This window comes from Caloenas nicobarica, chromosome 8, assembly GCF_036013445.1.
Source record: "Caloenas nicobarica isolate bCalNic1 chromosome 8, bCalNic1.hap1, whole genome shotgun sequence".
Classification (NCBI taxonomy): Eukaryota; Metazoa; Chordata; class Aves; order Columbiformes; family Columbidae; genus Caloenas; species Caloenas nicobarica.
In genome coordinates this window covers 6618206-6633648 of record NC_088252.1, presented here as the reverse complement: position 1 = coordinate 6633648, position 15443 = coordinate 6618206, and the positions used below count along the sequence as shown (strand labels likewise).

General features: G+C 50.0%; 1 protein-coding gene across 1 annotated transcript in view; it reads left to right on the top strand.

Moving 5' to 3' along the window:
* GPC1 (glypican 1) overlaps window positions 1-14835 on the top strand; it is a 204968-nt gene extending 190133 nt beyond the window's left edge. The window contains exons 4-9 of the mRNA XM_065640101.1: window positions 297-462; window positions 4877-5007; window positions 7817-7936; window positions 8668-8801; window positions 9984-10159; window positions 10614-14835. Coding sequence (XP_065496173.1) covers window positions 297-462; window positions 4877-5007; window positions 7817-7936; window positions 8668-8801; window positions 9984-10159; window positions 10614-10831 — 945 coding nt within the window. The 3' untranslated portion in view covers window positions 10832-14835. The remainder of the gene's footprint in view (window positions 1-296; window positions 463-4876; window positions 5008-7816; window positions 7937-8667; window positions 8802-9983; window positions 10160-10613) is intronic.
* The last annotated feature ends 608 nt before the right edge of the window (window positions 14836-15443 follow it).

The following is a 15443-nucleotide window of genomic DNA, read 5'->3' as shown; positions in this document are numbered from 1 at the left end:
TGTCCTTGTGCTACCAGACCTGGCTGGAATAGGGATGGTGCTCACATCTGGGTTTTTCTCAGAACTCTGGGTTTAAACACAGCCCGAGGAACTAGCAGTTGCCTCGGGGGTCCCATCCCTCTGACAAGGGTGACATCCAAGGAAGGGTGGGGGGAAGAAGAGGCGGCGATAGGGGCAGCGTGGAGACCCCTGCTGCCTTTCAGATCATACCAACCTCCTTCAGCCCAGGGAAGGAGGGAGTTGGCCCCCTGCCCCCCAGCCAGCCTGTGTGCCTGACTCCCATCTGTCTCCCCCAGGTCCCTCTCAGCCACGAATGCACCCGCGCCATCATGAAGCTGATGTACTGCCCACACTGCCGGGGCATGTCCAGCGTGAAACCCTGCAACAACTACTGCCTGAACGTGGTGAAGGGCTGCCTGGCCAACCAAGCGGACCTCAACACCGAGTGGAAGTACCTGATGGGTAAGATGGCCTTCCTCTGCTGCAGCACAGCTGCCTCTTGTGGCACTTCTTGAACCCCCTGAGTCAGGGTTTGTCCGTGAAGAAGGGACTATGGAAGGCCCTTTTACACTACAGTTTCTCTGTTTGTGATCTCACACCTAGAAGCTATTGCAGGACATTTTGCTAGGCTTTCATACCATTCGAAAGAACGCTGCTGGGCTGGCTAACAAGGGCTTGAAGAGTTTTCATCTTGCCCGTGCCTCAATTGGGATTGCCTACACTTTGCGTGCTAGTAATTCTTCCTTCCCTCTCAAGTGTTGAAGCTTAGGGGCAGACCTGGCCACGTGTACTCTGTCAGAGCTGCCTCCTCATCCATACCTGAGCACTTGTGCGAGCAGAGGAGAAGTACTCGCCTTGGGAGATTGACTAGAGACATGAAGCCATGAACCATTTCCATGGGTGGAGAGCAAAGGGATCGGTCATGTACTTCTAAACATAAAGAGGTATCTTAAATCCATGGGGAGGGAGAAGTTACAGGCATCACCAAGAATGGAAAAATTAGACTTGTATTTTAAATGAGAGTTCATTTTTTTTTTACTTTGTCGCTAAGCTAAGATGACAGATATTTTAAAGTGCGTTGTATGTGTATAGAGGTGTCTATTTCATTGAGTTTAAAGCCAGAAATATCACTGTGACAGTGTAGTCTGATCTCCAGTGAAACACAGGCTGGAGAACTTCAACCAGGCATTTCTGCAGGAAATTCTGCATTGCCTGATCAGACCCAGGTATCTCTTTTAAGAGACCTCATGTGTCAGCTGTTTTTCCGGAGCCCATGGCTCCTGGTTTAAACGTGAACTGTTGCTGAGAGTGGCTTGTGGAGCTGATGGACATGGGTTGAGGCTGGTGAGAGTCTCTGTTTACAAAACGGTGCGTTTGTGTTGCAGCGCACATCCCCTCCCCATCCGCAGCCCATCGAGGAGGTGGTTTGCTTTGGTGAAGCTCTCACTCCTCGTTGTGCCCACAGCATCACCCAGCACACTCCTCTTGCTCTCCCAGGTTGTACATTTAGGCCTGGAGTGATCTGAGACCTGAGGGAGCCTTGATGTTTGTCTGGGCTGATGGAAGGGCAGGCACACCAGAGGAGACGAGCTTTGGGCTTGGCCTTTTCCCTTGCCTTGGCACACGCTGCCTGGCCAGCAAGGCTGCCAGCACGCTAGCCAGCTGCAGCCTGGCAGGCTGGCTCAGGGTTCATGTGTGGTGGCGTTAACCAGAAAAATCCCACTGAAGTTCCAGGAGTGTCATCTGCCTGTCAAGGGACATCGCAAAATACACAGTGAACCACTGCACAGGGAGGCCAGTGCTCAGTGAGGTGCGATGGCCAGCTGCCCCCTCGTGCCGGGGGCTAACGAACCCGGTGGCAACTTACGGCAGCTAATTGGAAACTCTCCCCAAGAGGGTGGCTCAGGACGCTGCTCCCCTTCCCCGAGGGTTTACACCAGGACTTTGATGGTGCTTTGGCCTTTCTGAGCAGAGCAAGCCAACTGTTCCTGTCACTGCTCTCCTGGCAGGATGACGACCGTCTCCTGAAAGGTCAGTGTACAGCTCTCTTTGATTGACAGGGAGGCAATTCCAGATGCATTTTGCACTTATTCTGGCTTCCGCTCCCCCAAGAGACACCGTCAAGGGGTGATGGCTCGGAAGAAATTGGAGCTTCTTTCAAATTGCAGTTTTACATTTTAGTGTCAGAGGTCACAATTTGATCAAGGACTGCAGCAAGACATAGGGTCAAAGGCAGCAGTTCACTGACAATGTCTACTCTTCACACTTCCCCAGGCCCTTCCATGTAGCTGGAGAGGATTTTGTTACACTAAACACAGAGTTACTCTTTCAATTTGACAAATTAGGGCAGGTCAAATTAAGGGACATTTTTATAGTAAGTGGTTCAAACACAATTTATCAATAATTTGGGGGTGCAGCCTTTGATTTAAGTTGTATCTCGACATCGGTGCCTCTGCAAGCTAAAATTGCTTGGAAGATGCAGTCTCAAAGATGACACCGCAGCCCCTGAGTGGCAGCAAAGTAAAACTGCAAGCTCTTTATTGTTACAGGAGATGTTATTTCCCAGAATACGAAAAGAAAAAAAAAAATATTACCCCCTTGTGTGGCATGTTTAGCTTTAGAAATCAATGCTGCCTTAGGACTGTGTTGCAGGAAAAGAGAGCACATTAACTTGGAAACCGTGGCCCTTGTTTCCATTCTTGCTTAAGCTAAACAGCAACATCTTTTTTCTTTTTTTTTAAGTGCTGAAAATAAGTACATAATGTTTCCGAGCTGTGAGTTTGCATGTTGTTATATCCTGTGCTATAGACCTGAGCAAAGAGTATTTTGTGGTCTACGTTCCTGACTGGCTGAGGTTTGAGCCCTTCCAGTTGTTTGACTGTCACCCTCGCTCCCCGCAGGCTGGACCTGCTTTCAGACTGCGAGTCCCGTGGGCATGATCTGGTATCTTCTGTGGGTTTGTGCTGTCCCTCATTGAGTCTTTGCCTGGCTTGGCCGTGCTCTGAGAGCCGTCAAGGTCCGAACATCGATCCTGTACCAGCAGAGAGAACACACTTGCCAGGACTGAGCGTGCTGTTAAATTGACAACAGTGGGCTCAGCATCAGGCCTTCATTATTAATCTACTGTGTCCCCTGTGGACCTAGTGCTTTGCACAACCTCACCCAGACCTCGTGGAAGTCACAGGGAGGGGTTCTGCCAGGTCTTGCTGCCTTGCCCAGGCAGGAGATGGAACGCTGTCCCAGCAGGTTTGGGGTGGCAGTGGTCTGTGGTTGTGCCCCAGCTGGGCGCACTCCTGCTCGCAAGGAATGTGCTGTGTGGCTCAAAGATGAGCGTCAGTCCTTTAAACTGGTATCACGGGTGGCACATGTGCACTGTGGGTTGAAGGATGTGTTCTACTGATATTCTGTTGAACTGCCGGGTGTGATTCACCTGGTGGTTTCATCAGTCATCAATAACGTCGGCAGTGCAAACTCTTGCTGAATAAGCTTTTCTGCAGCATCGCACCATCTGCTGTGACAGTCTTCTGCCAGGCTGATGGGTGAGGTCTCAGGATTTAGGGCAGAAGAATTAATCACTCCTAATTAATCACTCAAATTATGAATAGTGCAGTTCTCCAACCTAGACCCTGGGATTTGACCCTCTTCATATAGAGAAGAACCAGCACAAAGCCATCACAGTTGTTTATTTGCACGTGGCAAGGCCACAGGAATGTGAAGCACTTTCTGTTCCAGATGAGCATGGGCCACGCCAGTGCTCTGCGGGACCCCTTGTCCGGCCAGAAGGTTTTTGATGTGTCCTGGGAGGTGCAGACCCCACTGCAGCCATCTGAGGTCACACGTAACTGAATGCTAGCTCCCTACATGCTGATGAATCTTATGTATGGCCTGGCCCCCAGGCTACTAAAGCACAAATGGTAGGAAACTGAGGCAGCGGCAGTGTAGCAGTGACTTTCAGAATTACAATTTTTGACCTGGTTAAGATCCCATTTTTGATGTCCAAACCCAGTTTTGGCTCTGCCCTGAGATCCTGTTTAAATCTTGCTGAACACCGAGGATGTCCGCCTTCCTCTGCAGTGGCATTCCCCAGTGCCCCGAACCCTGTGAGCAGATAGGTTGTCCTTGCCTCAAACCCCGCTGGAGCACTGAGAAACAGCTCTGGAGGTGGGCAGAGGGTGGTAATTTTTTTTGTAAGGCAAGCACGGTCCCAGAGCAGCCATCCGGGCAGGAGCATTCGGACAGCAGAGCTTTCCAAGGTAAGAGGAGCTGAGAGCAAGAGACACCCCTCAGTCACTCCCTGTCCTGGTTACCAGTTTACTTGTGGGCATTTTGGCCTACGTCTTTGCCTTTATAGCCTGATATTTCCCTAACTGGTCATGTGTTATCTTTCCAGAAGTGATGGTGAGAAATACTCCTTTTCTCGCCCCTTCAGTGCCACTGAAGCTATTGCTCATGTCCAGTACCTTTGGCACTTTGCTGACCTCAGTCCTCCCCCTTTCTGCTGGCTGCAGTGCTTTGCTGAAGACATGCAATGAGTTAGGAGGGTTAGGGCCAAGTATTGCTATGCATTACTTAATATTTCTGCACCGTTTTCCATTTTTCCTTCCTGTAGCACCCCAGGAAATGTTGGTCACTTTGGGAGAATACAGGTTTCATGTACCTTTTGCAGGAGGTGACATCTGTTCATCTGCCACTGAGGGTGGCTGTGCCTGTGTGCTGGGATGGGACAGCAAGTGTGCACTTGGGCAGTGTGAAAATGGAGAGATGTCTCCCAACAAGCCTGAAGAGACCAACAGCTTATCCTGCCCGGCATGAGCATGAGCTTTAACTGAAGTCATACAACATCTGATCAGAGGATGTCTCTGTCTTGTTTCACTAGATTCCCTGGTCGTAGTGGCTGATCGGATCAATGGACCATACAACGTAGACACTGTAATAGGGACTATTCACATGAGGATTGCTGAAGCTATTTCTAACTTGCAAGAAAACAAAGACTCCATCACAGCCAAGGTAAGTGCGTGAGCAGAGGATACACTGTGTGTAACTGCCAGGACCAAATGTTTCTTGTGCTTAATATTCAACTGAACTAGAGGAGATGAAGGACGAAAAAGATCACTCTTTTAATGACAGGAAACCGCCCATCTTTTACACAGGAAAAAATCATCTCAAGTGTTTTCAGATATTCCTCCCTGCCACCTCCAGGCAGCCTCCTTTAGGTACAGACACACGACGTGGACTGTGCATGCAGTGACTGTGATGCCACTTGCTGTCAGGTGACTCTGTCTGAAGAGCCCTGAAGTATTTTGGCTGAGCTGAGGCATTTACAGAAAGTGCACAGTCCCCAGTGACAGAAGGCAGCTGCTTTCACCTGCCCTGGGGTGATGTTCTGTAGTGGAAACCCTGGGCTAGCAAGTCGTATCTGTGGGACAGAGCGGCAATCTGGCAGTCCATCTGGAGAGTACAGAACAGGCTCTCGGAATGCTCACCTGTCTTTCAAGAAGCATATCACGAAGCTTTCCTCTGTTGGTCCTCTATTTTTAGTCTGTTTATCTAGTTAACCACAATCAGCTCTACAGCTGCAGGTGAGAGAAGCTTTGGGAACAAAACCAGCCCTCCAGGGGTTCTGCTTTTTGCCCAGACATTCCCCAAGTCCTGCAGCTATCCCACAGTCAGGGCAGAAATGCAGACGAAAGGTGCAGGGCAGGTCCCAGCTAGGTCTTAGAGAAGGGAAGGGCCAAAAGCCTTGCTTAGCTGAGCAGGAATTTACTGGCACACATCACAGCACTAACATGACCGTGCGTCCAAGCCCTCGTTTAGGTTTCTTGTCTGACATGATAGGCCATATTCTTTCTTCTCTTGTTAAGCGAGATTGAGATTGTCCACATAAAAGCAAGCCCATGATGTGGGAAAACATGAAAACATCTGCAAAGAAAGGTGTTTCCAAGGGGCATATAGTAAATCTGGTAAAATCAAAAAGGAGTAAATAGTCTAATTGGTGTTTGACTGGAGCAACCAAACATGTTTTATAAGCTTCTCAGCATGATCTGGTGACCAGGTGAATGTGGCAGTCTTTGCTGGTGGCACTGGTAGCAGAGCTCAGGAGCTGCATATTGCTCTTTCTGGGGAAAAACTGGAAGGAAACAATTTTGGTACAGAACCTTGTGTTCCTGCACCATGGAGCACTCTCCCCTGCTTCCTCGCACTCCTCCTCACTCCCTGTGGCTCTCAGATGGATTTCAGGCAGCAGGAGCTATCGAAAGCTGCAAACACCTATTTGCTGTCGTTACGCAAGAGGCTATAAATCATCTCAGTCTGCAGGAAACATGTTCTCTCCATCAAAAATGGGCGTTGCTCACATAAAGCCCTTGGACTGGCAAGAGGATCGTCCTGGTACCATACTGTGCTGGAGCTGCTACCAGAGGCGTTCTCCTGGAGACCTCCCAGGCCTTTTACCTCCTGAAAGAGTTGTCTCCTGGTAATAACAGTAATAGGCCAATAAGAAAGATACAGCGGTAAAACCGAATTGGTTTTATTTTGGTAGAACCAAATTGAAAATGCTCTACCTGCAGTTTTCACAGGTGGGGTTTTTTGCACTGAGCAAAGGAGACATGAACGAACTAGTTTGGTGCCGAACTGCCATAGACTCTTGGACCCATCTGGTTGGCAGGGCGGTGCACCTCAGAAGGCAGCTTTCCAGGCTGAATGTCCTTTGGACACACCAAGGAGACCCACTGTCACTGAAGGGACTCTTGTCAAGATGAAGCTGTCAGGATCCACTAGCAAAAGCATTCAGCAGCCGGCACAAGCTGTGTTAGCAACATTTCTGTCTGAGGTCTTGATTTCACCATGCAAAGTCAGATTTATCAATAGCTTCTGACAGCACCCTGGGAATCTCAACAAGCTTGAGGCCATCTTTTGAAATCAGGTGGCTTTCTTTGTGAAGGCCGGTGTTTCCCAAATCAAACCGACAGTGCAAAGGCCCTCCTGACCTTTGACGCTTTCTCAAACCTGGGTCCCCGAGCCCTCCTTGCACCAGCCACGGCAAGGCTCAGGTGCCTGAGCACTGGCTGCCTGCAGCGGAGATGTTGCTGTCTGGACTGGTCGTGCAGAGACTGGGAGAAACAGAACCTGGAATTTGTATCTTCAAAGTGCTTCTGCTCTCCTTTGGCTAGAAAGGGTTCTGGGCAGATAGCTGGGATGATAGGAGGTACCCAAAGGTAGGGACCAAATCAGTTCATCTTCTGCATTTGCCCCGAAACATGCAACCTGCCAGATTGTGACAGAATTACTAATTGTCTTTGCACTCCCCTGGTCAGAGGGGGCATTTGTTTGCCGTGTGTGGCTGCTGATCGCAGGGGTCATTGTGGTAATCCCACCTCAGTCTGTTGTCCAGATCAATGAGGCTCACACGCTCTGCAGTCTTGAAGCCCATGCCGCTGGTGTGATGAGTGTGGGCAGCTCCCATCTTGTTCTTCCCGGAGTTTTATTTTTCAGTCATAATAGGAGCAGATGAAATTGTTAGAAGTAATTTAATATCAACATTGGTGATTCATCCAAAAGCATATGCTAATTTTGTGTTAGAGCTGAACATTTTGCTTGATAGCAGCAACCAAAACCAGTAACAGTGTGCTGAAAACAAATCCTGGCACAAGAGTAACCTGACCAGAAACTAAGCCAGGATCTCGGAGATCTTGCTGGTAGGAAAGATAAACATACTTAAGAAGAAAAAAAAGAAAACCACCACACATAACTGTGGACTGCTAATTAATTAAAGAAATAGTATCAAAACATAGCATAAAGAGTTTCGTTTGTTTTTCAGGTTTTCCAAGGCTGTGGAAACCCCAAAATCAGCACAAAAGGCTCCAGCAGCGAGGACAAGAAAAGGCGGGTGAAGGTGGCGTTGGAAGCAAAATCCTCTTTGCAAGCACTGGAGATGCTGGTGAGTTTGCCTCCGAAGCTCGCTCCCCGCCGGCGTGCCAGGGCTGACATGCTGGTGCGCCCCTTCCCCAGGGGCCCTGGGAGCTGTGGGAGCCCTGAGAGCCTGTCCAGCACAGCGCTAGGTCCTGCAGCTCGGGGCAGAACACCTCATAGGTTGCTGAATCACCTTTGCTGTAGAAGATCAGATCAGCAAGTGCTGGTGTGACCTCAGCAGATCCGATCTTGCCTCATCACAGGGTTAAGGTCTCAGGGATTTGGTGCCAAACTTACCTGAGAAGGCTCCTTGCCATTGGTGTCATTCAGCCTCAGGCAGTTCAGCCTGGATACTGGGGCCGGAGGTCCTCCTCCATGGAGATTTTGGATTCTATGGATGATGGGCTGCGAGATCTGCCATGGTCCACACTTCAGAGGATACTCACTCACAGACACCTGCCCATCACACCCTGCTGGCTCCCACCAAGGCTCCTTCTCGGCATTGCCCTCATGGCCCAGAAAATGATCTTCTGGTTAAATCTTACGGTACCAGAACAGTCCTTAGCATGTAACCTTCAGCCTTGGGTGCTTGGGTTGACGGTTGGTCATTAGGGGAAGTGTGGTGACACATCCCTGTCTGCATAAAACCAGACTTTGTAATGGTAAAATAGAAAAAAAAACAGGCAGAATCCTTGGCCTTTCCAGAGCCCTGGGGCACCCCGGAGCTCTCATGGCACTGAGCATCCTCTTTGTTTGCAGGTTTTAGACGCCAAAGGGAATCTGACAGCTCTCAAGACTTACTGGATCACCCTGCCCGGCAGCCTGTGCAGCAAAAAAGTCATGTCCAGCTCAGCGGCAGATGACAAGTGTTGGAATGGGATGACTAAGGGCAGGTATGGAGAGTGTCAGGGTGCCAGAATAGCATCCTTCTGGGGTGGGAGAGGGAGGATTTGGTTAAAAGTGCTTATACATCACCTCAGCCAGCCTCATTTCTTCCAACTGAGCAAAACGTCTGTCCCTGTCCACAGAAGTGGTGTGTTTCCTGAAAAACTGATACCTAGGAATGTCAAGCCTGTTGTCATTTTGCTGTGCGTTGGAGGGTTTAAGCATTGGAATGCATTCACCGTGAAATAACTGTAGTTTTGTACAAATGAAGCAGTTTTGCAATTCTACATGCACTCAAAAGGCAGAAGGGCTAGATTTACCTTAAAAACTCCAGAGCTGTTGCTGAGAGTTGCTTACGTGTCTCTCTCTATCTGCCTGCTCTGGAATGCTGTTTACTCATGAGAGGAGGCACCAGGGTGACACCAAACAGCTGCAGAAACACCTCCCACCCCTGGCTGATGGCTTAAGGATGGCTGTGAGGGCAGACAGGCAGCTGCTGGACGTGCACCTTTCTCCTCTGCGTGGACCTGCTGGGCTGGTCTCTGCTGGCGCTGGTGCCTTCGTTTCTTCCATGTTTCGTGTCGTTGCCAGCAGTGATGCATTTCTGCAGGAGCGGACAGGCCAGGGCACTGCCAAAGGGAGTAGCACGGCTCTGGTTGCTGGTTGACAGCTCCCAGTTAATTGAAGCTTCCCTGAGGGCCTGTCTGGTCGTACTGAGCTGGGGATATTCAGTTGTCCAGGATGTCAGTTCCCCCAGGGTTTAACCAGCGCAGGGATGAATGTGCTCCTCAGCCTCCCAGATGGACAGAGCTTTTCCATAGGGGGTGTCACGGTGGCTCCACAGGTACCTGAGACACCCGCCCAGTCTCGCACACACCTTTCCTGCAGGAAACCCCTCCCATGCCAGGACGGTGCTGCCGTGAGGCCACCAGCTGCCTCTTGCAAGCTGAGGTGGCCTCAGGGCGAGCCCCAGGCTCTGGTGGGGCCTGGCCATGGCAGCACGGCTCAGCCATCCCTGGAGCTGGCTACCTCGCAGCAAACATCAGTGTATGGAGGCTGTTTGACAAGCCAGCGCCACCGACTGCCGATTCTCTGGGGTTCAGAGAGGCTGGATTATCACTGGTGTCTGTAATGAGGGGAGGTGAGCTTAGCTGGGGGGAGACATCTAAACCTGTCGCCTTTCTTCACAGTTACCTACCTGAAGTGATGGGGGACGGCTTAGCTAATCAGATTAACAACCCGGAGGTGGAGGTGGACATCACCAAGCCAGATATGACCATTCGCCAGCAAATCATGCAGCTAAAGATCATGACAAACCGACTGGGCAATGCTAACATCGGAAACGACGTGGATTTCCAAGACGCAAGTGAGTTTAGCAGAACCGGCGAGGTCTGCAGCAGGCAAGAGGGGCTGGGTGGGATCTGTGCAGACCCACAGCTGGGCCCTGAGGGCAGAGACGGGTTGTGGTGTCCTCCTGCCTTTTGGCTCAGGGCTGCAGAAGGTCTGTTCAAGTGCAGCTGACTTTCTGCAGGGTGGCTGGGGGCTGTGCTGCTCTCGGTGCCTTGCTGGAACCTCGGGTGGTGTCCCCAGTCCCAGCCCAGCCCTGCTGATGGGGCCACTGCTCCAGTCTGCTCTGGAGGTTTCCAGCTGCTGCAGTCGGCTGGAGATCAGGAATGGGCTCACATCCCCTAGTGAGAGATGCAGAGAGGAGGAGGTGGCTGGGGCCAGAGCTGGTGGCTGAGCTCCTCAGGGTTACAGCAAGGGACATCACCGCCATGAGGAAGGCAATCGGGGCTCACTCCGTGTTTGTCTCTGCGCAGGTGACGACATGAGCGGCTCCGGGAGCGGTGACAGCTGTCCTGACGACGTCTGCGGCAAAAGACTTTCTAAGAGCCCCAGCACCAGGCAGCCAGAAATACACGCTATTCCTAAGCAGTCTGGACACGGCATCAGTGGGGCCAGCAGCAGATCTTTGCCTTCTGCCTTCCTCCTCCTCCTCTCGGTGGCTTTCATTGCCGCACAGCACTTGTGGCGGTAACTCACTAGCACAGCCAGGAAAGAGACTGTGCCCGAGGGCTTCACTTTGCCAAAACCAACCAACCAACGAATGGACATATTTAATTCACCTTGGCAAAAAAAAAAAAAAAAGGGGGAAAAAAAAAAAAGGAAAAAAAAAAAGAGGGAAGAGAAAAAGGTTTCAGTTGTTTGCTATTTCTGGCAGTGCTCGAGCTGTTTTCTTCATTCTTGGTCTCTTCCCCAATGCTGGGCCCTTCTTTCCGTACCTCATTGTTTTACTTTTGTTATTGCCACAAACTGGCTCTCGGGGCTTAAAAAAGCCTTTGCAGAGAGGCCTCCAGGGGCCACCCCAGCCGGCCCTTCCCAGGGCAGCTCTGTTGCTGCCTCCAGTGGAATATGCAATTAATTGCCCTGATGTTGTTACCCAGCCACTGGCCGGAGCGCTGTTACCGTCCCGCTGCCGAAAGCATGACGGGAGCAACACCGCTTCGTAAGGCGGAGAGACTGAGGTGGTCAGCGCTGCTTAGTGCTGCATTCAGGGGCTCTTTGCGGTTTTTTCCTCTGTACTTCCCAGGCAGGCAGAGACAGCCCTGTGCTTCCAACGGCGTACGTAGGAACGTGAGCGGGTTTGATGGGTTGAACTGAAACAGTTTGGCAGTGGCTGTTGGACCCAAAAACGCAGAACTCCCTTTTTCTTTGGAAAGGTCATAAATGGGTTTCTTGACTAGAGCTCGTAGCTGACAACAGTTTGAAATGTAGGTCTCCTACATCTAAGTGACTGGGAATGAGTGTTAGGGGTTGGGGTTTGGGGTATTTTTTCTTTGCATGCTAGTTGGAAAGCCATTTTTTACCCAAGTGATAATGGTCCGATTTCTACCTGCAGTGCAGTACCTGCGTAGGTAACAGAGAGATGGAAATACGCACAGTGGGATTCTCTGCTTGACAGACAGTTGTGCTGCCTCCTCCTCCTCCGGCCCTAGCCATGGATGGGAATCCCTTTTGGTTTTTGGTAATAAGAACAACCAGGGACTTTGTACTACCTGGAGCATTGTGACTGGTTGTAGGAGCCCCCACCGGGAGTGACCGCCCTGGGCAGCTGCCTTAGGGCAGAGGGGGCAGGTGGCGCTTAGCCCTGTGCAGTGTCTCTACCCGGGAGACTGGCTCAGGGTAGCACATGCTGGGGAGGATGTGGGGACAGGACATGTTTTGTTTAGGATATTTTTTTTATTCCGATGTTTGTCCCTGTTGCATTGTAGTGAATCCCTACTTTCCCTATCCTTTCCCCATCTCACCACGCACCAGCCTCTGGGTCACACAAGCGGCTGTCCTAACCCCAAAAGCTTGGTGGGGCAGACTCTATGCCAGGTTTTGAGACTGGGGGTGGTTGGCAAAAGATATAAATATCCTCACGTAGCTGTAGGAGTGTCTGTGTTTGTTGGACTGTGTGCTTCAGGGCTTCTGGAGACTTCTGTACCTCACAGGTTTGGCAAGCATCAGCTGGAGATGTAGGTTTAGCAGATGTTTTAGATACAGCACCATCACTGTGACCAGTTGGGCCAAGAGCACGCCCAGGAGCTGGGCTTCATTCATATGGGGTCAGGTTTGAGTTTCAAATGTGTTCGTACTGTGGGCGAGAGGGAGGTCAGAGGTGGATCTATCTTCTCCTTGGCTGGTCTGCACAGCACGTGTTTGAGCATTTCTCTTCTCTCGTGCTAGAGGAAACGTGTCTTTGGGCTGAACAAACACTATGGGGTTGAGGTTTGGCTGTTTTCTAAGAAAGGGGGAAAAAAATAACATTAGCAGTTTCTAGAATGTGCGATTTAAGGGAAAAGAAGACCATGAGCAAGGTAATGCCGAAAGCTGGCACAGGTGGGCACGTGGGGAGCTTATTGCTTTCCCGGGGGGGTCCCACAGAGGCAGCAGAAGCTTCTGCCCACCTTATCCTGGGGCCAGGTAACGATGTTCATGGTTCATCTGTTAATAATTAAGCAGAGATTTTAGGCCAGCTTTGACTGGCTACTCCAAGTCACAGTGACTGATGTTACTGACTTGGTCCTTCCTGCCTTATACTCGCCACCTTCTGATCTAATCTGGTAGGGTTTCAGAAATGAAAGCCAGGATGCTGGACATTGGACAGACAGCACCACTAGACCCATCAAAATGCAGGAGTGGATAAATCATGGATAAATGGATAAATCATAAATCATGGATTTATACAGATTTGTTTACTTCTAGAAATAAGGCAAGTTCCACATTATACTGCTCTAAAGAGTTCCTGTCTTTTTTTTCTTTCTTTTTTTTTTTTTTTAAACCAGAATTGCCAATACAAATTTAGCCTTCAGTTACAGAAATCCCCACAACCAATCCTGCAGAAACTTTATATCTGAAGGAAAAAAAAAAAAAAAAAGAGGGGAGGAGAGGGTCATTAAAACATTGTACTCTCTTCAAAAAACAGTTGGGTTGAATTGGGGTTTTAACACATGACTGCCAAGATCAATGTTTTGCTTTGCAGAATGGGAGATTGAAAGGAAAGTCCTTGTCGTTTCCACCTCTGTGCAGTTAGCGTTTGCTATCAGCCTATTACCCTCAAAAGCTTCTTACAGGCCCTGTGGGCAACACACCTTAAACGGCACGCCAAGGATATTCTGATTGTCCGGTTAATACTTGAACAATTTAGTAGCCCAAATTATTGGCCCTGTTACACTAATAAAACCCAGTAGTCCAAATGAATAAGGCAAAGCCTCAAGGATACAGTAAAAACTGTTACACAGGAGAAGCCCCTTCCTGATGCTTTCCCCCTTTGTCTGGGGCTGAGCTCCCACCTCAGCATCCCTCTGGTCCCGAGGGCAGCTGGGTCAGCCCTCCCGGAGCCGAACTGGGGCTGGGTCAGCGGCAGCCTCAGGTCTGCACGGTTCTGGCAGTGCCAGGGCTCTACCCCCTCTTTGCCAGGAGGCACATGGTGTTGATGCGTCCTCCCTCCTCAGCCCTGGGGCCGCTTGGGTTTATTTTTATACCTTTTCTCAGAGTCTTCCTACGCTGCTGCTTTTTGTCGGTTCCTCCTTAATTCAGGTTTTCCTGTTGTCTGTGTTACCCTGCAGTGGTTTCCCCGACCTGCTGCGATTCGGTGGCCAGGGCTGTGCTTGGCCATGCCACCTTCTGCTGGGGAGCCAAACCAGCCGAGTCCCTCCAGGGTATCGACTCGGTGTCACTCTAAGCTAAGCAAACCTAAAGCAAACAGCAGTTACCGACAGCTGGACAACCGCTGGCACAGCTCAACAAGCTGCAGTCAGCCCAGGTCCAGAGAAGCCCCGAGCCTGCACTCAGGCTGGGCGCCTTTCAGTGCTTATAAATGACATTTCCTGGGGTAGCACCTGCTCAAAACCCTTGTGACAAACCTCCCCAGCCCCGTGGTGGTGGCGGGCCGAGGGCTGCGGCCACAGCAGGGGCTGGCGGCTGCCGTGGGTTGGTTCTGCGGATGGAGAGCTCTGGGGAACAGGGGTGGCTGAGGAGGAACATGTGCTTCGATGTTACTGAGATGGTGATTTGTGGTGTTCTGGTTTGAGAAGGGCTCGTGCTTCACAGGGATGCGGCAGGGGGTAGCGGTCTAGGAAAAAAAATATTTAAAAGGACCCCTGTCCCTGGAAAGGGGAGAACCAGAAATAGTAGATTTCCAAGTGTCTTTCAGCCTGCTCTTTTGTGCCATAACGTGTATGTTTTAACTAAGGGCGAGGGTCTCAAAAGGCTTTGAGAGCACAGCTACTTATCATTTACAAATGACAAACTGCCTGTTGTTTTCCAGTGGGCTTGGTAGGGGCTAAGGTATAGCAAAATATCTAAAGTCCACCTTTGCTTTAAACAGATGCATTTCTATCTGCAGGAGTAAGAATTATTTCACTTATTGGCATAGCTGGACAGTTATCTATTTCTTTCTGTTACCAAGGTACTTGTAACTCTCTTGCACTGTTTATCTAAAGTTGAAATATGTTCTTTGAATCCTTGTATAAATAAAAAGGCTGGAGACTTAAATCTGTATTTACAGGGCAGTTTTATTTCTTCTTCGTTTAAGATGAGTTTCGAGTTTTCTTTCTTTTTCCTCGTTACGGCACAGATAAAGGCCAGGTCAGGAGTCGTGAGGAATGAAGTCATGAATTGAGCTACAAGGTTTATAATGGGCTGATGCTGATGTCGGCAATGGGAGTTTGCCTGCATTCAGCCCCGTGTAATCTGGAGGAACGACTGCTAGAGTTGTATGGATGTGATGTGTGTGGAAACAAGGTGAACTGGACTCAGGTCATCGAAGCAGGTATGCTAAACGTTCTCTGTCTCATAGAGATGCACAAAAAGACATGGCATAATAGTGCAGGGAATCAGAAATACCCTTGGTGTTTGTCATTACAAAGTGTTGTGCTAATTAATTACCATCGCCTTGTATTTGTGCAGCTGTTGGTAGGGTTAACAGCAAGCAAAGCAGACAGACAGCCCATCGCAGTGACGTGGATGTTTAATCTCGAGTGAGCACCTGAGACTGAACTGATGCAGGAAAAAGGTTTGTGCTTCAGCCCTGTCCACTTCCAGAAGTGGCTGATTACAGGAGTCAAGGTAATGCATCAAAAGCACCTCATGAAGTGTCTAAG